This window comes from Mesocricetus auratus, unplaced genomic scaffold (assembly GCF_017639785.1).
Source record: "Mesocricetus auratus isolate SY011 unplaced genomic scaffold, BCM_Maur_2.0 Super-Scaffold_100006, whole genome shotgun sequence".
In the NCBI taxonomy this organism is placed as follows: Eukaryota; Metazoa; Chordata; class Mammalia; order Rodentia; family Cricetidae; genus Mesocricetus; species Mesocricetus auratus.
Window position 1 is genome coordinate 97,434,791 of NW_024429190.1, and position 22,146 is coordinate 97,456,936.

The 22,146-nt window shown below is 52.9% G+C and overlaps 1 protein-coding gene across 1 annotated transcript; it reads left to right on the forward strand.

Annotated features, from left to right (window-relative positions):
• Positions 1-224: 224 nt before the first annotated feature.
• Positions 225-16,277, forward strand: Gprin2 (G protein regulated inducer of neurite outgrowth 2). Its single transcript, XM_040747704.1, has 2 exons — positions 225-373; positions 5,954-16,277. The coding sequence occupies exon 2, from the start codon at positions 5,960-5,962 to the stop codon at positions 7,325-7,327; it is 1,368 nt and encodes a 455-aa protein (XP_040603638.1). The 5' UTR covers positions 225-373; positions 5,954-5,959; the 3' UTR covers positions 7,328-16,277.
• Positions 16,278-22,146: the final 5,869 nt, after the last annotated feature.

Consider the following 22,146-nt stretch of genomic DNA (forward strand, 5'->3'; position numbering starts at 1 on the left):
CGGCTGTGCCGAGAGGGCTGCAAAGATGGTCCCACAGTGGGGAAGCAGCCCCGAGGAGGGGTCCAGAAGGGGGCTGGGCGCCCTTGGGGGCGGGGCCTAGAGGAGTGGGCGTGGGGCGGGGCCGAGGCAGGGGGCGGGGCCAGGACGCTGTGGCAGTGGAGAGGCGGGGCGCACCCAGGTGAGAGAGCCCCCCCCACCCAGCGCCCCTGCCTCGGGAACGGGTGCCAGCCTCCCTGGCTGTCCCTTGGCCGTGCGGGCAGTGCACCTCGGCGGGTCAGACCCGGTGCGGCTCCGGCTCCATCTTGGCGCAGGGCACCTGTGGCGGCAGCAGGAGCAGCGCGTCCGTCGGCCTGCGCGGCCCGGCGGCCACTGGGTGAGAGGCCGGCGGTGGTGGGTGCTAGGGTGGGGTGGGCGGTGCCGCCCCTTTCCGCAACCACGAGCCCACTCCTCACCGCTGCCCGCGCCGCATTGCATTCCTCCGCACTGTCGCCTCTTCGGTCCTCTTCTCCGTGTCCCTCTGCCCAGCCTCCGGTTTTCTGTTTTGTTTTGTTTTTTGTTTTTCTCTGCCCGAGACCTGGGTCTATCGGCCTCCATCCCGCCTCCCTTTGCTTCTTGCCTCCCGGTTTCCTCCTCTCTTCCATCCGCACCCTCCCCCGTCCTCTGTTGCCAATACCCCGCCCTCTTCTGCCAGGGAACATCCCTACTGCCTTACTGCCCCGTGTCCTTTGAGCCACTGCCTTTGTCCTGGAAAGATCTGTAGCCTAGTTCCGAGGCTTGTGTTGGGCCCTTCTCCCCAAGACCCCTGTGCCCTTTGCTCTGGAGGTGCGGGGAAGGGAGCCCTGGCCAGGGAGGCTGCGTGGTGTGCGGCACGTTCAGGCCTTTGCCCGCAGCAGGGCGGCCTGTGCTTGGCATCAGACTGCTGCTGTGTGTACAAACGCTCTTTCTTGCAGGCTCACACTGCAAATCGGCCTGTGCCTTGATCTCTGGGGTGACCACGGTGAGGTGTGCCCATGCTGGGGCACTGCTGGGGAGTGCAGGTAGGATCACAGTGGCCACCTGGGCTGTTTCCATGCTTAGAAACACCTCTGAGGGAGTGGGCGAACCCTCACGCGGCTCAGCTCGGGCTCAGGCTCTGGGACTCTGAGGGGTTTAGGTCTCTCTGTGGTGAGCAGGGTGGCATCTGGGAGATTGTTGCCCTATGGTTACACCAAGAATCCTTCCTGGCATTCTGTCCTTAGGCAGCATGTCATCTCCATGAGGCTAGAAGCTATGAGGGGCTAGTTTTAGCCCCAAACCCTTTTAGGAATGTTCTGCCCGAGTGTTTCCTTTAGGCCCTTTATTTGCTCCGGAATGGATCAAATCACTTGGTATTGGTGGCCACACCCCTCCGTACAGGGGATTTGAGGGGTTTGTAGGGAGTACCCCACCTGGTCCCTAAATAACTTCTGTACTTTGACACTATGACCGGTCCTGGTTCTCCCGTGCTCCCTTCTTGTGGAGTTGCTTTTCCTTTTGTGGCTTTCTGGGTGGAGAGGTTGCTGTCTGATCACCTGCTGCTCAAGAAGGGAGTTCTTAAATGGATGACATGGAAGCCTTCGTGTGGGCATCCCAAAGGTCTGCGCTTCTCAGTTGGGGTGGAATCCGGCCAAACAAAGCCGCCGGTCTCAGGCTGGGCTAGTCTGGGGGTTTCTGAAAATTTGGAGGGGGGAGTGCTTATTCAACGTGGCTTTGATCGCTTGTGCATGTGAGGGTGGTTGACTCTTTAGTTGCTGGACAGTCCAGCAGTGACATCCTGACACCAGCCACAGCCATCATGACTTTCGCATTGAATGAGGTCAGAGAAAGAATATCAAGAAAAAACGTTATTCAACACTGGTGCTCTTGGATAGCTCTGCCTTTTACGTTAGGCTGAAACATCTCCCCAGGAGAGTGCCTGTGTGTGGGTATGTACATGTAAGTATGGGTGCCCGTGGAGACCAGAGGCGTCTGATCCTTTGGAGCTGGAGCTGCAGATAGTTGAGAGCCACCCAACATGAGTGTTGGAAACCAACCTCAGGTCCTCTGCAGGAGGAATATGTCATTAACCACTGAGCCGTCTCTCCAGCTACGTCTCAGGATCTCTTTTGGGTAAAACTAGAACCTGCCTATGCCTGTAACAACTTTCTAGGCATGTGGCATGTATACCTCAGCCTGTGTATCTGCATAGTCTACCTAGATGAAGGTTTAAAGCAGGCCCTGGGAAACTTACTGTGGTGACTGGGGCACTGGGGAAAGGGGTAACATCACAGGACAGGATGAAGGCAGCCAGAACTGGAAGATGGAGCTTACCGTCGGGCATCTTGCTGGTTTCCTAACAGGATATCATTGCTCCTACCTAGGGCTTTCCCAGTGTGATTTCCTACAATGCTGTGGTCTCACATCACTGATGATGGAGGAGAAAAAGATGATTACCTCATGCTGTTTAGTTCAGTCTTCACAGCAACCTTGCGGAGCAGGGCTTACTTTACAAGGGAAAGTTTACATACATGTCACAGTGTGGGCTGAGTTTACATACATGTCACAGTGTGGGCTGAGTTTACATACATGTCACAGTGTGGGCTGAGTTTACATACATGTCACAGTGTGGGCTGAGTTTACATACATGTCACAGTGTGGGCTGAGTTTACATACATGTCACAGTGTGGGCTGAGTTTACATACATGTCACAGTGTGGGCTGAGTTTACATACATGTCACAGTGTGGGCTGAGTTTACATACATGTCACAGTGTGGGCTGAGTTTACATACATGTCACAGTGTGGGCTGAGTTTACATACATGTCACAGTGTGGGCTGAGTTTACATACATGTCACAGTGTGGGCTGAGTTGGGACCTTGATCATCCTACTGGGCATGTCCTAAGGCCTAGATTTCTGGGCTGGAGCGAGTATTGGAGCCTCTGGCCAAGTGGATCTCTTTGGATAAGCTGGCCTGGATATTTCTGCAAAGCTTGGGTTTTTAATCCAAAATGCCATTGGCTGCTTGCTGCGCGTGGCTGACACACCGGTGAGGCCTTAAGTCGGCCATTTGCAGCTGTGGGTTCTTTGACATTTTTTAATTGCTCTGAGGTTGAGTGTTATCATCTGCCACTTGGCAAGTGTTAGAATAGAAGAGGTAACTGATACGTAGCTTTTCACTGGGGTCTCTGTGGTCACCGGTCTCTCTGAGGGAGGGGCTGTGTCAGGGGAGGCAGGTGCAACAATCTCGTTGCTCATGTCTCCTCAATAGGTCTTGGTGGGGGCTGGGATTCCCTCAGTCTTATCCCGCCTATTTCCTCCAGGGGTCAAGGGGCTGGCCTGCTCTTCACCGTTCTACTCTCTAGGAGGATCAGAAGTAGTGGATCTTACCTAGGGTTATGTAGACTCTTCTGATGGGGTTCCCATGGGGCTTTTAGACCCCGGTTGGGTGGTTCTCTTACTACCCACAGGTACCACTTGGTGTGCACAGGAGGACTTTCAGTCTGCGGGTGTCTTTCTGCCCTCCTTATCCTTGCAGCCTAAGAATCGGGCGAAGTGGGGGGTGGTGGTGGCCGAGCTGTGCTCCCCTGGCATGTTAGGGACACCGTCGGCAGTACAGCGGCAGGGGTAGGCACTGGCACTCCAGCTGTGTGCAGTGGTCAGCTCAGAGAGCTGCACACTGCTTGGAGGACCTCGTATACTCATGGGCTTGCCTCCTCACTGAGCCATTGGCTAGCTCTGTGCCCTTGGTCAGGTCACGGAGCTTCTGAGCTGTGACCTCATTTGTAGAATGGGGATGATGAATTGCGTCACGAGGTGGCTGTGACAGCGGAACGAGACAGTGTTTGCGAAAGCTGTGGCCCGGGCCTGCAACGTTCAAAGCTGTGATTGCCGTCGTTGGAGCTGCCGTTGACGTTAGTGCTTTCCCCCGTTTACTGGGTGTTAGCCTTCCTGAGCGCAGTCCTGGGCTAGAGCCCTTTCTTTGCCACCCGTCCAGTCTGGCTGTGGACACGAGGAACAGCTGGTGTGGGACACTCCTTACCAAACTGGCTGTGTTCAGTATGGCTTTGCCCAATACAGTGACTGCTAGCCACCTGTAGCCGGTTATTTAAATTGCTTATCAAAAATTCAGTGTCTTGGTCACTGTTTGCCTGACAGGTAGTTACCATATGTGGTTAGTGCCCTAATGATGATAGCCAATGCTATAGGGGATAAACCTACAGTGCCCACTACCCTGGACAGGGCGAGGTCTACCTTTCCATCACCGCAGGCGGTCTACTGGACTAGACTCTATGCTTTGGCTTCCAGACTCCCGTGTTGTCCCGAACTCGAGACAGGGAGAGTTCCTGTGGCAGAAGCTGAGGCCGCATTCCATTTTGGCTGGCCGTGCTCACCGGGCAGGATGGTCGGTTTCCTGTCAGCCTTTATCAGTCTAAGGTGGTGGGGAGGATTTGGATTGCCTAAACCAAAACTGTCACCTTCTGTGTCTGCCTCGCCTCTCAGGCCCATCCCTCCTGACAGGAAGGCCCACGGTGATCCACCCCGTCTGATGAGGGCTGGGTTGGCCCAGTTATTCTGACCCTCTGGCCCTACCCATGTCCCAACCTACCTGTCACTTTCCTGTGTCACCTGACTATCACCCTCTCCCTCTCTCTCCAGCCTTGGTTTCTGTGGTGATTGTCCAGGAAGTTTCCCTACCATCCCTGTGAGTTCCTTGCCTTGGCAGAGCCTTTCCTCAGACAGCTTTGGGCACCTAGCCCACTCCTCCATGGCCTTGTTTTTAAGTTCATTCTCCCTGTCTGCCTACCATGCGGCGTCTGCCCTCTGAATGCCAGCCGCTTGTCAGGGCACAGCACTGCTCGGATGGTAAATAACTGACCAGAGTCCTTACTCTGCTAACTTCGGGCTTGGGGAGGGGAGCTGAGGGTCAGCCAGAGTGTTCTGTCCAGGCTCCACGATGCTGAAGCGGGGGATGGAGGTTGCCCATCTGGGCCAGCTGGGGAGGGGCTCAGGCAGAGATGGTGAAGTGGAAAGCGGGTGTGTGGGGTGTAGGTCGCTCGGAGGTGGCGGTGGTGGATCTCGAGCTGGAGCAGGCACACTGGGAAGAGAGTTGTCATTTTGCAGGGGTATCTGATTTTTGCCTTTGGGCATTATTTTCTTACTGCTGGATGGCCATTCCCAGGAATAGCTAGGGCTAAATGATCCCCACGTTCCCAGCTGCAGAACAGCGAGTGCAGCATTCAGCAGGGGCTCAGGAAATGGCTGCAGATGAATGGACAAATGGAGTCAGGACCAGCACTAAGGGCTGATTGCAAGGTCTCCCTTTCCCAGAGGGAGGGGGAGAGTCACGAACCTGTTTCCCTTCACTTTTGACAAGGCAATCAGACATGTGTAGGTCAGGCTGGAGAGGATGGGAGAAGAGCACGAGGAGAACCAGAGAAATTCTCACCACGTCCAGTATTCATTGCCTCCTTACCCCAAAACCTTCTCTGAGGCCCCACTCTGTGCCCAGGAGACCCCAGTCCATATGCCAAGAGGATGCTGCCAGTCCCAGGGGTGCTCAGCTGTGCTGGCTGTTAAACCTGCAATCTTTCTGTGTCGACTAGCCAAGAGCAGTTTTCCCAAAGCCTCCTTATGATGCCACATGTCCAGTCTTAGGACCCCAGCTCACTGGGCCTTCCTCCTGGGTTCTCCCCGGACTGCCCCTCCCCCCGCCACCTATCTCATATGTATGGAAAAAACTGGCATGGTGGTGATCTCCAGGGTCCACTTGAGGAACAGTGGTTGTTCTGTGCATCATACAGCAAGCCTTGATTTGGAGCGTCTGGTATGTGTCTTGTCCCTGATGCCCTTATGGCTCTGATCAGGCAGGCAGGCTGGGGCCGAAGCTGCTTCCTCCGTGTGCCTCGCAGAGTGTAAGCTCGGCTTCACTCACTTCCTATTTTTTTCTCTCTCGTAGGCAGCCATGAGTTCTAGCCACCCTGAACCGGGTGCCCGGGAACCCCAAAGTCCCCGTCCACAGCCCCTGTCCCAGAGTTCTTCTAGCTTGCTGTGTGAAGGGCCGGAGCAGAGGCCAGAGCTGCGCAAGAGTTCCAGCAGCACTGTGTGGCGGGCACAGCCCGGGGAGGCCAGCCCCAGTCCCCGGACTCTGGCGGAGGAGGGGTGCCAGACCGCGCGCACCCAACAAGCACACACCTCGAGTCCTTGGCCACAGGCTGGTGCTGGAGGCCACTGGAGAAGCAGCACTGTTGGCAATGTGTCTGCCGTGGGCGCCGGTGACATGTGTCGCCTACGGGCCCCCAGTGTGGCAGCCGTGCAGAGGAGCCACTCAGACTTGGTTCATAGTACCCAGAGCCGGGGGCGTGGCGGAGCTCAGAAGGCCAGCCTCAGCTGTTCCGCCCTTGGCAGCTCACCGGTCCAGAGGGCTCAGCTGCAGCCTGGAAGCATTGCTGGGCAAGATGGCCAGACCCCTGCTGTCCTGGAAAGTGACCTGGCACCGGAGGATGAGACTTCTAAATCAGCCTGCCCGCTGGGGGACAGTCAGGGGTTGGTGCCAGCTGTAGAACTGGAGGGTACGGCTGGTCTCCTCAGCAGTCCCCAGGGTGGACCCAAAGCTACTGGACAGCCATCTTCCACTTCCTGTCAGGCTCCGCCCCCGGCAGCTCTGCTCTGCACTGTGAGGGAGGCTGCCTCTGGCGGCTGCTGCCGTGCTCTGCCTGCAACAGGCATCCTGGCCTTTCCCAAATTGGTGGCATCAGTGAGTGAGTCTGGGTTGCAGGCTCAGTGTGGGATGAAGTTCCACTGTAAATTCCCCGGGGGGATTTCTGGGCATCCTCACTGCTGTGTCCATCCTTGGGGGCCTGTGGGACTGACCGCAGAGTCTGGCTCCAGGACCAAAGATGTATGGACCATGACCTCAGCCACTGACTTGGCCTTGGGTGTGGCATCAGCTCAGGATGCTGGGGTCCAGGTAGCTCCAGTGGCGGCCTGCAAGGCTGTGGCTACCAGCCCATCCCTGGAAGCGCCTGAGACTCTGAACATTTTCCCAGAGGTAATGGTGGGGCCCCGCCTGGAGGAGGCGTCGTCACCTGTGAGGGACGTGAGATGGGATTCTGAGGGCATGACGTGGGAGGTGTATGGAGCCTCAGTGGACCCTGAGGTGCTCGGCATTGCCATCCAGAAGCACCTGGAGATGCAGTTTGAGCAGCTGCAGCTGGCACCAGTCAGTGAGGACAGCCTGTCTACAGAGGGCCGCCGGGGCCCCCTGCGGGCGGTCATGCAGTCACTGAGGCGCCCCAGCTGCTGTGGCTGCTCTGGAGCAGCTCCAGAATGAGGAGTTGTGACCCCGAAGCTGGCCTTGACTCTGGACTTGGATCTAGGCCAGTGGCAGTCAGAGTGGAGACTCTGTGTCACCAGAAGCCACGCTGTCACTTGAACATCAGCCTTGGGCTTGCAGCTCTGTGCAGCCGGGCTGTCTTTTAAGGGCTTGATTCCTAAGAGCCACTTCTCCGTTCTGGGCTCTGGACTTTGGGGCAGGGATTTTGCATTGCACATCGGCAAAATCCTGATTTCCTTCCTGTAAAAGTACTCAACCTTTTGTTTGATCTGCCCACAGGACTTTGCTGCTACTCCCCCAGGACTCCTGGTGGTTTTGTTTTTAATAGCTTTGCTAGGGAATAATGAATTTTTACATGACACAGGAGGTCCACGTGGCAAGGGTTGCGCTGGTCCCTAGAGAACTGACATCGCTGCTTGCCATCCACCGGGCTCACCTACCTCGTTGAGGTTTTCCCCTCTTTTCAGATGTCGCAGAGGAAGTCTGCCAAAGGTCTAACCGATGAGCTCTGAGGTAGACACTTCAATGCAGTGTGGAAGGCTTAGAGCTGGGACCAGCTGAGCCCCGGTGATGGCCCGAGACAGACACCCAGGCCAGCTCAGTGAGGGTGGGGACAGGAAGGACTCATTGAATGCACATTCTCTGCCAGGTTCCAGGGGGCTGTGACACAGCCACTGCCTGTGGAGTGCAGGGACCAGCGTGCTACAGGAGGGCTGTGCGTGCCACTTGGAGGGCTTTCCCAAAATCCAGCCCCTGCAGGCCCCTGTACCTGGTTCCCTGCCTCAGGAAGTGGTGAACAAGTGGCCACCTGTCCCCAAATGTGTTTCAGTGCTTGAAAGGGCGTCTTCCCTACCCACTCCATTGGCTTTCATCCTAGCTGGTGGCTGGGGGACCTGGCTGGGGTTCTCACCAGGTAAGGAAATGGCTAGAGTTGAGAGGCTCTGAGTGTCAAGGGCTGGAAATGACTTATGTTAGAAATGGCCTAGCAAGGCTGGGCAGTGGGGGTCAGTAGATTTGGGTGGAGAAAGAGCACACAGGGTCTTAGCCGCCTGATTTTATTACCCAAGGGTTTCTCAAGACCCAGGAGGATCGGTGTAGTCTGTTGAAGATCCTAGGCTCCTGGGATAGAGTCCTCGGGTCATGCATGGGAGATAGCTCCAGAGATGGGTAGACTCAGAGCCTCAGATTTGACCATGTTCCCGAAGCTTGAATAACTTGTACAAGGGGAGATGAAGTCACCCCTGGGACCCTAGGATCTGGAAGGTGGCTTCTCTGCCCCATCTGCAAGGTCCTGATGCTCCCTGAAGTAGGAAAATGCTATGACATGGATTATGGTTTGGAGCAGGGATAGTGTGTCAAGGCAAGAGAGGCCGGCTTGCTAAGTGAGAAGCCTCGTAATGGGCCGTCTTGTTGGTTCTATGCCTCTCCCAGGGAGCAGGCAGACTCCCGGAAGTCCTGGGAATGTTTGAATATTTGTGTGAGGCAAGGCAGGCACTTCATGCTCTGGGGTATGGTATATGGTCACTTGTCTCCTCCATACACAGGTACCAGCAGCCCAGCGTCGGAGCCTGAATGACAGTGAGCAGATAGCTTTGGGGACACGGGGCAATGCCACCTTCACACAGGGGGCAATGCCACCTTCACACAGGGCCGCAGTTGAGAAAGCTGTTGACACAGAGGGCCTGGGCAGGTGGTTGGAGTGGGGACAGCTTGGAGATATCTGTTCTGCTGGAATATGTTGAGTCACTGATGGGCAGGTAGGTACCACCGGGTGTTCATCAGCTGGGAGGCTGACGTGGGCGCCTGTGGCGAGCATTATGGGGTCTGCAGAAGGTGGGGGAGAGTCCCACCCATGTGTACAGTCTGTTCAGTGAGAAGAAGTCGCGGAGGCTGAGGTCCTTCCGCTTGGGGCAGGAGGACAGTGAGATCCCTTTCTGGGACAAGCAAGGGTGGGTGGGCAGGCTCTGGAGGTCCACACAAAGGGAAACATAGCACAGGGTTTGCCCAGTGGCAGGGAAACCCGCTGCGCAAAGACCTCCGCCTCTGCCGCATGCAGATCTCAAGCTCATTGTTGGGCAGATTGTGCCAACCTGCGATTCCCGTGCTGCACCGGATGAAAGCCAGGGTGGGCCCGCCACCCACTTAGCTTCGTCCTGACTGATAAACGTCTGTGTGATGGTACTAGAACCCCGCCCAGCCCGTGTGGTGGTTGGAAACCCTGGGATACCCACTGGCTCAGCTGTACAGCCCCTGTTCTCTGGCCTGCCTGTGGCATCTGCTGACTTAATTTCTGAACTGAATCCATTCCTACTCTTATTGGGCCCCTCCTAGGCAAGGCCTGATTTGGATACTGGACCAGGGTCTGTTGAGCATGGTCACTGACTTTATAGACTTCTTCTCTTGGACTCCTGATTTCAGGCTTGGGCATTTGGGACACCTTTTGGAGGTGGTGGATCTCACTCTCTATGTTTGTCAAATTTTGAATTAAAAATAACTACAAGTTGAGAGATCAGAGCTTTGCTAGGCCTTGGCAGAACTGGGGCATTGGACATGGTTAGTGTTGCTTCTTTTGTTCTGGTAAATTCTGTCCTCTGGGGCATAAACCCCAGAACTCAAGGGCTCTGTGTCCTGGTAGCCTTCGTCCCTCAGTCTTCAGGGGCCACCCCATTCTGTCTGTTCTCCTTCTGAGTCACCTGGGGCTTGGGCAGTCAAAGTCTGGCTCGCCACCCCAGGACTGCCTTCTTGTGGGTAACATGCAAGGAATACAAGGCCTTGTCGCCCTCTTAGGGAACCACTGCAAATCTAGGCTCCTTGCCTGCTGGTGGTCACAACGCTGGGGGGGTTGGGAAGTGGAGAAATGTCCTCCTCCACTGTGATGCCACCGTCTCTGTCCCCTGGATGCTAGATTATTATTTGACGGTGGCTGAAGGGGACCCACCCCATCCATGTAGGTCCTAATAATTTGGGATTGGGGTGGGCCACCACAGCCTAAGGGGGTCTAGAGCTGGAAACCGAACCCCGGATTCACATTGATGTTCACAAAATCTTGGTCAAGATACTTAGTAGTCCCGAAGAGCTGAAACTTCTTTAGCTCTAAAATGGAGTGGTAGCAGCACTTCGTTTTTGGCTGGTGGGAATGCAGTTGCATAAACCATGTAAAGCACCTGGCTCCAGTTAGTGCTAGGCTCACATGCTGGTGTTGCCCAGTGTTTCATGGCTGCAGGATGGGGCTGCTGGCCCTTTGCTGCCGGCTTGGCCGCTCCGGTAGTCCATGTCCCATTCCCTTAACGTCCCTCCTTGAGAGCCTGGGTTCTCCATCCCAGCTTCTTCACCCGCAGTGGTGTGCCCTGTCTAGGTCTCGTGCCTTCTGGCCGGGAGCCTCTGAAGTCAGTTCCTAGAGCCACATGGAGGAGGACATCCCGCCCCCCCTAGTCTGTTGAGGTGAGAAGAATAGGTAGGGAAGGGCAGAAGCCAAGCAAGGATGTGACCCGAGGCCAGTCTAGACCCGCAGCAGAGCCCTGGGTAGCCCTAGGTAGACCCCTGGGTGTGCAGGCTTGGAAGCCTTAAGAGCCTTGAGGTGGCCCTCCGTATGGAGCCCTAAGGGAGTGCTGTGCCCCCTCAGGCAGGCAGGTGCGTTTGTGCCTGCATCTGCCCATCACCCGTCACAGACTGCCTGTGGTCCACACGCTGCCCCGGCCGTTCCTCTGGATGCTGTGTAGAAGCAACGCTGCTGGCTTGCCAGACGACCTTGGTTAGAGGTGAAGCTTGGCAGCCGTCCATGTTGAGTTCTTTCTCACTCGTCATTTTGACCTGGCCCAGTTTTGTCATCTGAAGCTACGACTCGTCCTTTATAAGTTCTCATCCAACTTGTCAGGCAGGGCAGGGCCACAGTGGAGTCTGGAGCGCAGGCGGCCCTGGATTTACTCTCCCATCGCTATGGTCCTTGGGACCCCTCCCCTACCACCCACACAAACATCATTCAGGGAGTCATTCAGGACAAGTCTGTTAAAATCAGCATCACCTATATCCAGCCCCAGGACCCTCTCCTTTAACAAAGGAGGAGGCCGTGTGGCCTAACAGGGAGACTCACTCTGCAGGACTGCCTTGTTCTCCCACTTTACCTGCGCCTTCCTGTCTGACACGCTGTTTGAGATCAGCAAGCTAAGACTTAGACTCTATCTTTTCGTCTTTTGAGGAACAGAGGCCAGCTCCGCCCTCATCCTTGGCATACCACCTGCTTAGCCTCAGTCCCCCGAAAGCTGCTCCTAGCACATGGGGCTTAACCTGCCAGTTTCCTGGAAGGTGGCTCTGAGGGTCGGCAAGGAGCCTCTTTCATATATGTTCTTTAGAAACCTTGTTGAGCCCTAAACTTTGCTCTCCTGTTTTGGAGTCCTTAGAAGGACCTGGGAACCATGTTGACCTGTAGGATTCCGAGAGCACAGGATTTGTGCTGGGGCTGTGGTCACAGAAATGTAAGAGCGCCTGGAAACGGTGAAACTGTTAAAAAAAAAAAAAAAAAACCCAAGCCAAATCACTGTGGCACAGGCAGATCAGAAATGCTGTGTCTGAGTCTTCCTACAAGAGCTGGGCTCATGGTCACCTTTGCTATCCTTGAGCAGTGACTCTGCAGGATTCCTGCTGAGTCATGGGCCATCCTCCCCCTCCTGGCCAGCCAGAGACAGTGCAGCAAGGAGGCAGGTCTGGGTCCTGAAGCAGGAGCTCTCCTGTGGCCTCACTTGAGCAGGAGGAAACGTGAATTGGGGGATTGAAGCTTAGGCTATGAAGTGTGTTCTGTTTTAAAGGTACCCACAGGCTCGCCTGGTCTGTCTCGGCCTGGTACTTTTCATTTCATAGCGTCTTTATGGAAAAAAACTTAGGGTGCCTTTTTTTGCATTATGTCTATGCATTCCTTCTCTGATGTCTCTTCCCCTTTTCTGTCTCAATTCCTCTTGTCCCTAGAACGCTTTGTCTCTCCACTGTCCGGATATCCTTGTCCCTTGAGCCTCCTTAGGTTTATGTCGGGTCTGTCTTCCTTGGCTCTATCACCCCAAATCTCACTCTTTCTCTTCCTGTGGTTTGCAGCATTTCCCTGAGGCCACGGCTTGGTCTGGGTCTCAGTGTCTTTGATTTTCGGGGGCCTAAGCCCTTACCCTTCACCCATTTTGTTTCTTTTTGGAGACACACTAAAGGACTGAGTTTACAAAAGTGGTTTCTGAGCAGATACTAGGCAGGGAGGCCTCTCTGGGGTCACTCTGCTGGGTTTTCTGTTTTCCTTGCTTTGGGCTGTTGCAGTGGTCCGGCTGGGTGAAGGCAAGGACTCAAGTCCTTCTAGAAGGGCATCCCCTGAGTGCTTGCTGGCACAAGGCTGGTCCTCTCGTCTTTCACACGTTCAGAATCTTGCCAAGCTTGTGATTAGGTCTGGGTGTGGTTTGAGCCTCCTGGGGGGGTACAGTGAGTCTAGGGACTCTGTCCTACCCCTGTGTCTTTCCTGTGTGGAACTGGGCTCATATTCAGGAAGTCGAGTCTAGAGACTATGTGAGAAGATATCTGACTTGGACGCCATCTGCGTACATCTCCCTTCTGGGCCTGAGTAGGGCAGAAGGAAGGAGCCTCTGTCGGGCGGAACTTTCCATGTGCTTCTGCAGAGCTAAACAGGGATGCTGGAACCCAGGGGCAAAGAGAGAATGGTTTTCACACCTCACCTTCTGTAGCTGTCTGTCCCCCTGCCTCCTCTTTCCTTCGCCCACTTTTAAACAAAGGTCTGAGAGAACAATGGCCATGGGTGACACTTTGTATGCAAGCTTCCTGGATGCATTCTTTTGGAAGAGGTTCTGGTTTTCTTATCTTAGAGTTGGGAGTTCCGAAGGAGGGGAAAGGTTTCTTGTGTGGTTTTCATTCCTAAACTCCCTGTGCATGGCTCGTTCTTCTTGGGGTGGACACTCCTTTGGGCAGGGCAGGTGCTAGGAATGTGGTCACAGGCAGTTGGCCTGGGAATGACGTGGAGCATTGCTGAAGCCATGCTTTATTGGAGACATTGTACCAGTTACTTTCTCATTAGTGTGGGTTTGAAGACACGACATTAAGACGTTATTTGTCTTAATTACAGAGTCTTTGGCCTGCCTGTACAGTTGGTTCCTAGCCATTGCCTGGTGTCCTGGGCCAGGCTCTTGAGTTCTCTCTCGCTCTGGAATGGGCTGAGAGCTCTCTTTCCAACGCTTCCGGGCAGTGGCTTCACGCTGTCCCCAGGATGACCAGATGCCCCCTAGTGGCAAGGTGGGGCACAGCATGGAGCCACCTAGTGGGTGTGGAGTGGGAGCCCGGAAGTGGCAACAGTGTCCAGTTCAGCGAGGAAGCCCTGGGGGTGGTGGAACGGGCATCGCATCGGGGCAGGCAGCCTCTTCACTGCCAAGTCTACGTCTGACACTGAAGCCCTCCTCACTCCCTTCCTGTGTGTGTGTGCGCGTGCGTGTGTGTGTGTGCGCGCGCGCGGTGGGCCGGGGCGGGACACACACACAGCATCTCTACCTGGAGCCCCAGGCTGTCTGTGGATCAGCGTGTGATGGGAGCAGAGGCTAGAGAGAGAGCCGTTTCTTACAGTAGGTGGGTGAGAGGGAAGTGGGGCTGACGGGCGTGCGTGGGAATGAGAAGTGGGACCCCAGCGGGTACCCTGGCCTCTCGTCCGGCAAGCACCCCTCCCTCTCCGTGTTCACATGGCGCCTCTGGGGTGCTGCTGTCTCAGGCTCTCTTGGCTCTGAGTAGCCGAATTGTGAAATGAACGTTCCCCGAATGGCTAGAACGCTTCCTTCCCACTTAAGAATTCAGGAGGTCTCTGGTTCTAGGCTTGGTCCTGTGGCTCAACACAGATATCAAGTTCCTTCTAGCTATCTGCTCTGCCGTCTTTAGGGTCTTAGGGAGGGCTGACCTCATGGTCACATGATAGCTGCTGCACCTCCAGGCATCACACTCTCATCCAAATCTGCCACAAGAAGATATTAGCACACATAATAAAAGATTGAAAATGGGGTTTCTTAGTCTGGCTCATAAAATAATTAAAAAATGATCTCTGGAGGAAATTCGAGGGCAGTTTTCCTGGAATTTGTGACAGGGGCGGGGGTGGCAGGCAAGCTAGGAGAAGGAGAAGTCCCAGAGCGTCTGGGAGCTCATACCTGGGCCTTGGGCACTATCTGGAAGGAAAGGAGGAAGAGGAAGGAAAAGGAGAAGTTATGTTTATACGAGTAACTCAGGAAAGCAAGTTCTGCAGTGATGTTCTGCAAGCATCTGCAGCGAGGGCGGGGCTTCTGGGAGGGGCGAGGACATCATTTCAAATTGTGGGAGGGAAGTTGGGGGCGACAGGCCAGCTGCTGTACCTCTTAGAAGGAGGAGACAATGGTATGTAGTGTTTGTCTCTTGTCTTCTGACCTGGTAACCAGTGGTCTCTTTGTGACATCTGTGGTTTTGAATGTCATCTAGTGGCACTCATGTGGCATGCAGCCTTTTCAGACCGGCTTCTCTCACCTAGTGAGAGCCAACCCTCCTCTGCGTCTTCATGACTTGTGTAGGAAGCCATGTGTAAGCTTTCATGGCTTGTGGGGAAGAATGCAATGATGTTTCCAGGCCACACTACCTTGTGGCAGCTACTGGAACCCTCCTGAGAACTTGTCCTTAGCTAAGGGACCTCCTAGTGTCAGTGAGTTTCCCCCAAAGGGGGGACTGGTTGGCCACATGTCCTGCTCCCCTCCCCCTCCCTCTTGCCTGCACATCAGACTTGTGCTGTGTGAAACCTCCCCATCCTCAGAAGCAAATGCTCATGATTGCCTGTGGGCTCCGATTCCTCCCTTCAGAGACCCTGCCGTGCTGTCTGTCTCTTGTGCTGGCCTGAGCTGTCCTTGGAACCTCCACCATGGCTGTTGCCTCTCTGTCTGTCTGTCCATGACATTAATAACTTTTATCATGAACTCTGTACTCCCCGGTAATCTGTCTCAGTGTCCTAGAATCACCCTCTGAAACCTTCCAGTTTGGTCACTTCTTTTTAGTGCTGAGTATTATTTTATTGTATGGATGTACCAGAGTCTGTCTGTCCTGCTGAAGGACATGCTGGTTTGCTGTATGTTTGGGTTTTATCAATAAGGCTTCTATAAACATCACCATACGGATGCAGCAGAAGTCCAGTTCAGTTGGGCAAATTCTTAGGATCACGATGCTGGATTGAGTGGAAAGACTAGGCTCCAGCGACTCCCAGTTCAATGCCGCCTCTCACAGCAGCTGCCCAAACTTGTATTCCCACTAGCAAAGTGTGAGAATCTTTTTCATCTTTAGCTATTACACAAGCTAAATCGAGTATCACTGTGTACTTTTGTGGGTACTTGTGAGACTATCTGTAGAGTAACTTTTTTTTTATATAAAATGACACATCAACAGATTACTTTTCAAAAAGGTTTTTATTCGCAATGCCTGAAAAATGCTCATTTTGACACCCACATTTGGCTGTGGGCTACCAAACTTTAGAATTTTGGCAACTTGACAAGTGATTAAAAAAGGTTATTTCCTTAAAGGCTTTCACCTGTGAACAAGTGAGGTAGTGTTCTGACTGAATGCCTGGGTGGGATTCTTTCTCTGGTGGCATTCAAGATGTGCAGTGTTGGGTAAGTTACTGAACGTCTCTGGACTTCAGTCCCTCCACCTACAAGTAAAGATAGTCCTTGCCTTGTTAATTGGACTTGAAGGCTCAACGGTATCCATCATGTAAAATACTTAACAACGTCCCTGTCTCTAAGTAAGTGGTAAATTAATGAATATTATTATGTAATATGTTTGTGACAATTTGAGTCTCTTGGCTTATGATCTGACAGTTCATATTGATTCCTCATTTTCTCTGGATTCTTCTTTTGCATATTAATTGACTGGAGCTCTTTGTGTTTTAATAAATTTCATGTATGTATCATTTGTATTTTTTTATTGAAGTGTGTGGTTTGTCTCTGGTGGTGAACTAGCTTGACATTCTTCTCTGGGACACAGCATTTCTAAGCTCGTGTAGGCCCACATTTCCCATCTACAGTTTCCTTCTGGGGACAGTCACACCAGCCAAGACAATGTGTTTTTCAGTAAGGGAGGGGACTGCCTGAGGCAGGGCAAGCAACCTGCCTAAGGACACCAGGAAGTTGTGTCTAGTTCAAACCAAACCTTGGTTTCTTAGGTTTGCCCTTCGCTATTGGGGGGGCGGGTTAGGGAAGAGTAGGTTCGAGTCACCAAGATAGGCAGCTTCAATGTGTCCCCCTCCCAGAACCCAGAAGCTTAGGTGCCTTGCTCTGGTAAGTTTGGACTATCCAAATGGAGGATCTGAGCTTACTGAGAGAGGCTTCCTGCTTGGTTTGCGGTTGAAGAACAGGTGTGTGTGTGTGTGTGTGTGTGTGTGTGTGTGTGTGTGTTTGTGTTCATGTAGCATTTTGAGATAGGCATAGCCCATCTGACTTCAAACTGAAGCTCTCCCTGACTTCCGAGTGCTGGAACTGTACGTGTGAACCATCAGGCCTGGTTCCATGTGTTTGATCTTAATCAAGTCCCCCACCAGCATTGGAATGTAGAAGAAGACTGAGCTGGCCCTGAACCCCAGGGTGAAAACAATAGTCAGGTCTCAGTTGTTCAGCTTTCTGTCTCACAAGCTTTTGAGACTCAGTGCTCCTCAGCCTGTGATGGGCTGTGTCCTGGCCAACTAACCATGGTCAAACCTGACCTGTATGAAAAGTGCCTTTGCCATCTGGCTTAGCGATAGATAGCTCCACATAGAGTCTCCTGCCCTTTTCTGGGCTCTGCAGTACTCTCTACAGCTCCCAAGGGAGGAAGGCAAGGAAAAAGTCTGCGGGTACCCGAGCCTGACTGGCAGTTTTCCTTCTGAGTGCCTCAGGGTCCTCGACAGTGATTGCCAGCCTCGTGGACTGAGTCTTGGTTATCGGCCAAGTCCCATTTGTTTGCTTGTTAGTTAATCTGTTTATTTGTTTACAGACGGGGTCTTCCTCTGAAGTCCTTTCCTGCTTTCTACAGCCACAGCCCTATGGGGTCTAGGTCCCACCTTAACAGCCCCCTTCAGTCTCCGGACGAGCTCTGTCATTCCCTCTGTGCAGTATGGAGACAAAGGACAGCGGACCAGGGGTGTGTCTGAGTAACAGGTAGAGCTGCCACTGGTCCCAAGCCTGGCCTACCACCACCCGCTCACTTGTTACTGTTTGTAGTAAATTGGTAAGTTGCACAAAATCATGGCTGGGCAGAGCCTCCTCTCACGGGTCACCTATATAGCCTCCAGTCAGGCTGAGCCACCAGGGCTGCCCAGGGCTGTCACACCATAGATGCTTCTCCTGATTGAAGGGACCACTGCTGTACCCTGTGACTCTGCTGGGCTAGCATCCTAAGATCATTCCTTCAATCACTCGTTCAGTAAACACTGCCCGAGGCCTGCCACGAGCTATGCACTCTGCCAGTACACGGGGAAACATGTCCAAAGACCAAGTTGTGGCCTTCTGTGTAGTCTGGGAGCTGCTGGTAGGGGGCAGGGGGGGTGCTGCCAAGCTCTCAGCCCGGGTGCCGGTGGCACCTGCCATCACCTGTAAGGTGGCTGTTGCTGTGGTTTGGGCTGAGGGATTGTGGCGCCTGGCTTTCACAAGCAAGTCCAAGGTATCAGGAAAAGAGAGACAGATGTCCACTTGTTTGTACTAAGAGAATGCATGTGCTGCCTTTATTGCCAGGAGAATGTGTGTGTGTGTTCATTGCAAGTGTTAAGAGGTCTCTCTCTTGTAGGAGGGAGGAGCTTTATATACAGGTTTACAGCACAGTGGAAAAACCCCAGGTAGAAGAGAGCATGTTTTCCTCCTGTTGACTGTTGATATCAGAGGGTCAAGGCCAGAGCAGTAAGCCAGGACTAGAAAACAGGAAGCACTTGGACTGGAAAACAAGTTGCACTTGTAAGCTGACCAGCAACTCACAAAGACCCCGTGGGGCTGGGGCCCAACATCTCCCCCCTTCTTTATATATAAATTAGCACTTATCTCAGGTGACAAGGACGTTAATGCCAATCTTAGTATCAATAACCAACCTTGTATAAATGAGAACAAACATAAACAATAGTTGGGAATGTGGGCATTGTTCTTTCCAAATTACTTCCTGCTGTTAAGGGGCGCTGAAATACCATGGGGATCATGACAAAAAAAAAAAACCAAAAAACAAACAAAAACAAAAACAAAAAACCCAAAACCCAGAAACCTGTTGACGTTCTTGTTTTTGTGGTCTGTAAGGCTGCATCATCTCAGCTGTTTTAGATGTTGGATCACCTGGGCCACTGCTTCAGGTGGTCTTGCTCATCAAACCATACTAGTCTGGAAGGAACCCACAGCTTTTTATGTTTTGTGGAAACAAAAGCAGAAATTCTTTTCCCAAGTAACCTGTCCTTATATTTAAATTTAGAAGTCAAAGCATTTTCAAAATATGTAAGTTGGATTAATTTAGCAACATTAATAATCAAATGTCTTTTAGCAGTTTTTGTTCCTTTCTTAGCAATTAAAAAAATTAAAGACAGCACAACTGTACACAATATCCAGACTCTCTGTGTATTTTTCATTCCATATACTTTTATCTTTTACTTAATACCAGTACCTCGTTTATTAACTGTTACCAATTTTCAGTTTACCCACTTTTAATCCATCCTCCAACTGAGGATGATCTCTCAGGTTCCCCTTTCTTTCCTGACCTTGGTATCAGGTGAAGGCCTGGAGATTTAATCCAATCCACCCTCCAACCTAGGGTGATCTCTCAGGTTCCCCTTTCTTTCCTGACCTTGGTGTCAGGCGAAGGCCTGGAGATTTAATCCAATACATCCTCTCCTTAGAAGGTGATCTTTCAAGCAAAGCCCGGAGATTTGACCATTCAATTTTACTGTTAGAAGTTGAGGTACCTGTTTTTAATTCTTTTCTTTCTCGAGTCTCTCCTCTCCTGAGTCTTCTTTCTGGCCGATCTTTCCCAGTCTTTCCAAGTCTCTCTGGATCTCGGTGGGACCTCCAATTGTGGCGCCTGGCTTTCACAAGCAAGTCCAAGGTATCAGGAAAAGAGAGACAGATGTCCACTTGTTTGTACTAAGAGAATGCATGTGCTGCCTTTATTACCAGGAGAATGTGTGTGTGTGTGTGTTCATTGCAAGTGTTAAGAGGTCTCTCCCTTGTAGGAGGGAGGAGCTTTATATACAGGTTTACAGCACAGTGGAAAAACCCCAGGTAGAAGAGAGCGTGTTTTCCTCCTGCTGAATGTTGATGTCAGAGGGTCAAGGCCGGGGCAGTAAGCCAGGACTAGAAAACAGGAAGCACTTGGACTGGAAAACAAGTTGTACTTGTAAGCTGACGAGCAACTCACAGAGACCCCGTGGGGCTGGGGCCCAACAAGGGATCAGAGACATCACCCAGGTAAGGGACACTTAGGGAGGAAGGGAGTTGCTTCCAGGAGGTTTTGAAGTTCGTTCTGATAGAATGAACCAGAGGAGGTGTGGAAGAGCCCTAGGGGACATGAACGGCTCGTCAAAATTGCTGGGGTTGCCTGATGGGTGAAGGCAACCCCGGGCAGGTTCCAAAATGGAAAGAATGCTCCTAATGGACCAGGGTTCTTCTGCCTGGCTGAACTGTTGACCCTGAAGTCTTTGCTCTCCCAGTGACAAAGGGGCCTGAGGGTTGTGTCTTCTGTACTCCAGGGCTACCTAGGATCCATACTTCTAGCTTGACGTCTTCCGATCGTCACCTCCAGGCCTGGCTGGAAGCCTGGAAAGTCCACAGCTGGGCAGGGGCCTCATGAGGAGGGAGGAGGGAGTGGAGTCTCCCTATACCTTGCCTCTTGGGGGAGCCCAGAGCCAGGTGTCCTATAATTGCATGCCTTCCAGACTTGCTGTTGAAGCTTGGTAGAAGCCTGAAGGAGGAGCTCCCCTGAGCACCCACTGGTAGGATCCTCTCCACCTGAGGAGTGAGCCCTCTCTGGTGCTGACAGAACCAGGCATGAGCAGGCCCGGGCCCACAATGGAGTGAACAATGACATCAAGCGAAAAGTGCAACCCAGGTTGAGACAGAGCCCTTGCCATGGTGCCTGAGCTGCTGGTTCAGCATGCTTCTGGTGTACATCTTTGTTGTCTTTTAAAAGCTGGATTTATTTTTAAGTGCTACAAGAAAATAGAAAAACTGTACATACTCCGTGTGATGTCTTGATGTATGCATACACTTACGTTGTTTAAATCAGGTTAAACACATCTAACTCCCTAAACATCATTTAAGCCAAAACCTCACAAACCTCTTTCTGTTTGAATGTAATGTAGAGCATGTTCTTTCTTAAAGGAATAGGTTAGAACTTCTCTGTTCCTTCCTTACTCCAGTGTGAACTTCTCAGGGATGGGCCCTGCTCTGAGGTCTGATCCCAGCTCTCGTTCCTGAGGATGGCCTTCAAGGGAACACAGAGTTACAAAAGGTCAGAGTGGGGCCTGGGGTGACGGAGCAGGCCAAAGTCTCGGCGAGCAGGAAGATGAATACAGGAAAGTCGAGCTGAGAAAGATATGCAGGTCCCCACTGATATCGCACGAGCCTCTTACCTGGAGGAAAACAGCAGGATGAAAGTCAAAATTAAAGACCTCGGAGCCTGCAGGGATGGGCGTGTACCCTGGGACCTCATGCCTCAGCCCTGGAGTGTATCCTGGGTCTCTGTCTCCTCAGCCCTGCAGTGTATCCTGGGTCTCTGTCTCCTCAGCCTTGGAGTGTATCCTGGGTCTCATGCTCCCTCAGCACTGGAGTATACCCTGGGTCTCATGCCTCAGCCCTGGAGTGTATCCTGGGTCTCTGTTTCCTCAGCCCTGGAGTGTATCCTAGGTCTCATGCCCCCTCCGCACTGGAGTATACCCTGGGTCTCATGCCTCAGCCCTGGAGTGTACCCTGGGACCTCATGTCTCCTCAGCCCTGGAGTGTATCCTGGGTCTCACCCCCAGCATCAGAGGGTGCTCTTGGGACCTCACCCCCCTCTCAGTATCAGAGTTTACTTCTGGGGTCTCATCCCCGCTCAGCATACTTCTGTGTTCTGGTTCAGGTTCAGAAGCACTGAGAACTTTCGACCTTTGACACCGGGATCTGTCTGTCCTAGGGTTTCCTGTGGTCACAGAAGTAAGTTCAACCCATCCACAGGCTCCCAGATTCCATCGCATCAGCAGCTCCAGAACAGCCTGTGGTCATCAAGGGGCAGGAAGTGGTGGATTCACCAGCTCAGCCTCCTTACCCTGGAATGGGACACTCTTAAGGGTGCATGGAGGGTGAAGAGCAAAACCTCATCCACTATATATGTGGTTTGTTTTTTTTTCACAACTCGTTTTCATTTTGACAAACCACAATTGGCCACTGTCACATGTGTGTCATTTACTACTGCTAGTGACCTGGACAACTGAGATGTCACTGGTAACCCTGCACTCGGGGTCTGCACAAGGGTTGGGATCAAGGAAGGTTAGCGGAGGCCGACAGAGTGCTGCCTCTCTGTGGCTTCCCGCCGTGGTGCTCTGCTCAGGCTAGCCTGTTAAACTCCAGGTTTTCTTACACTGCCTTTGGATGCATGACCTAATTAAGGGCCCCCGTGACTCCCACAGCTCCAACAGCTCCCACTGCCTCTCCGTTTAGGGACTGGGAGGCCTTTCTGGACGTCATACGTCCTCCCTGCTGTGTTGTTCACAGGTCCCTTCCACAGGCTGCCACGGCTACGTGTTCATGGCCCCTCACAAAGCAACCCTCCTCCCTTCCCAGCCCTCGCCACTCCCTTGAGCCTTG

Excerpts from the sequence above, each read along its gene's own strand:
- Gprin2 (XM_040747704.1), top strand. The coding sequence starts at position 5,960 with ATGAGTTCTAGCCACCCTGAACCGGGTGCCCGGGAACCCCAAAGTCCC.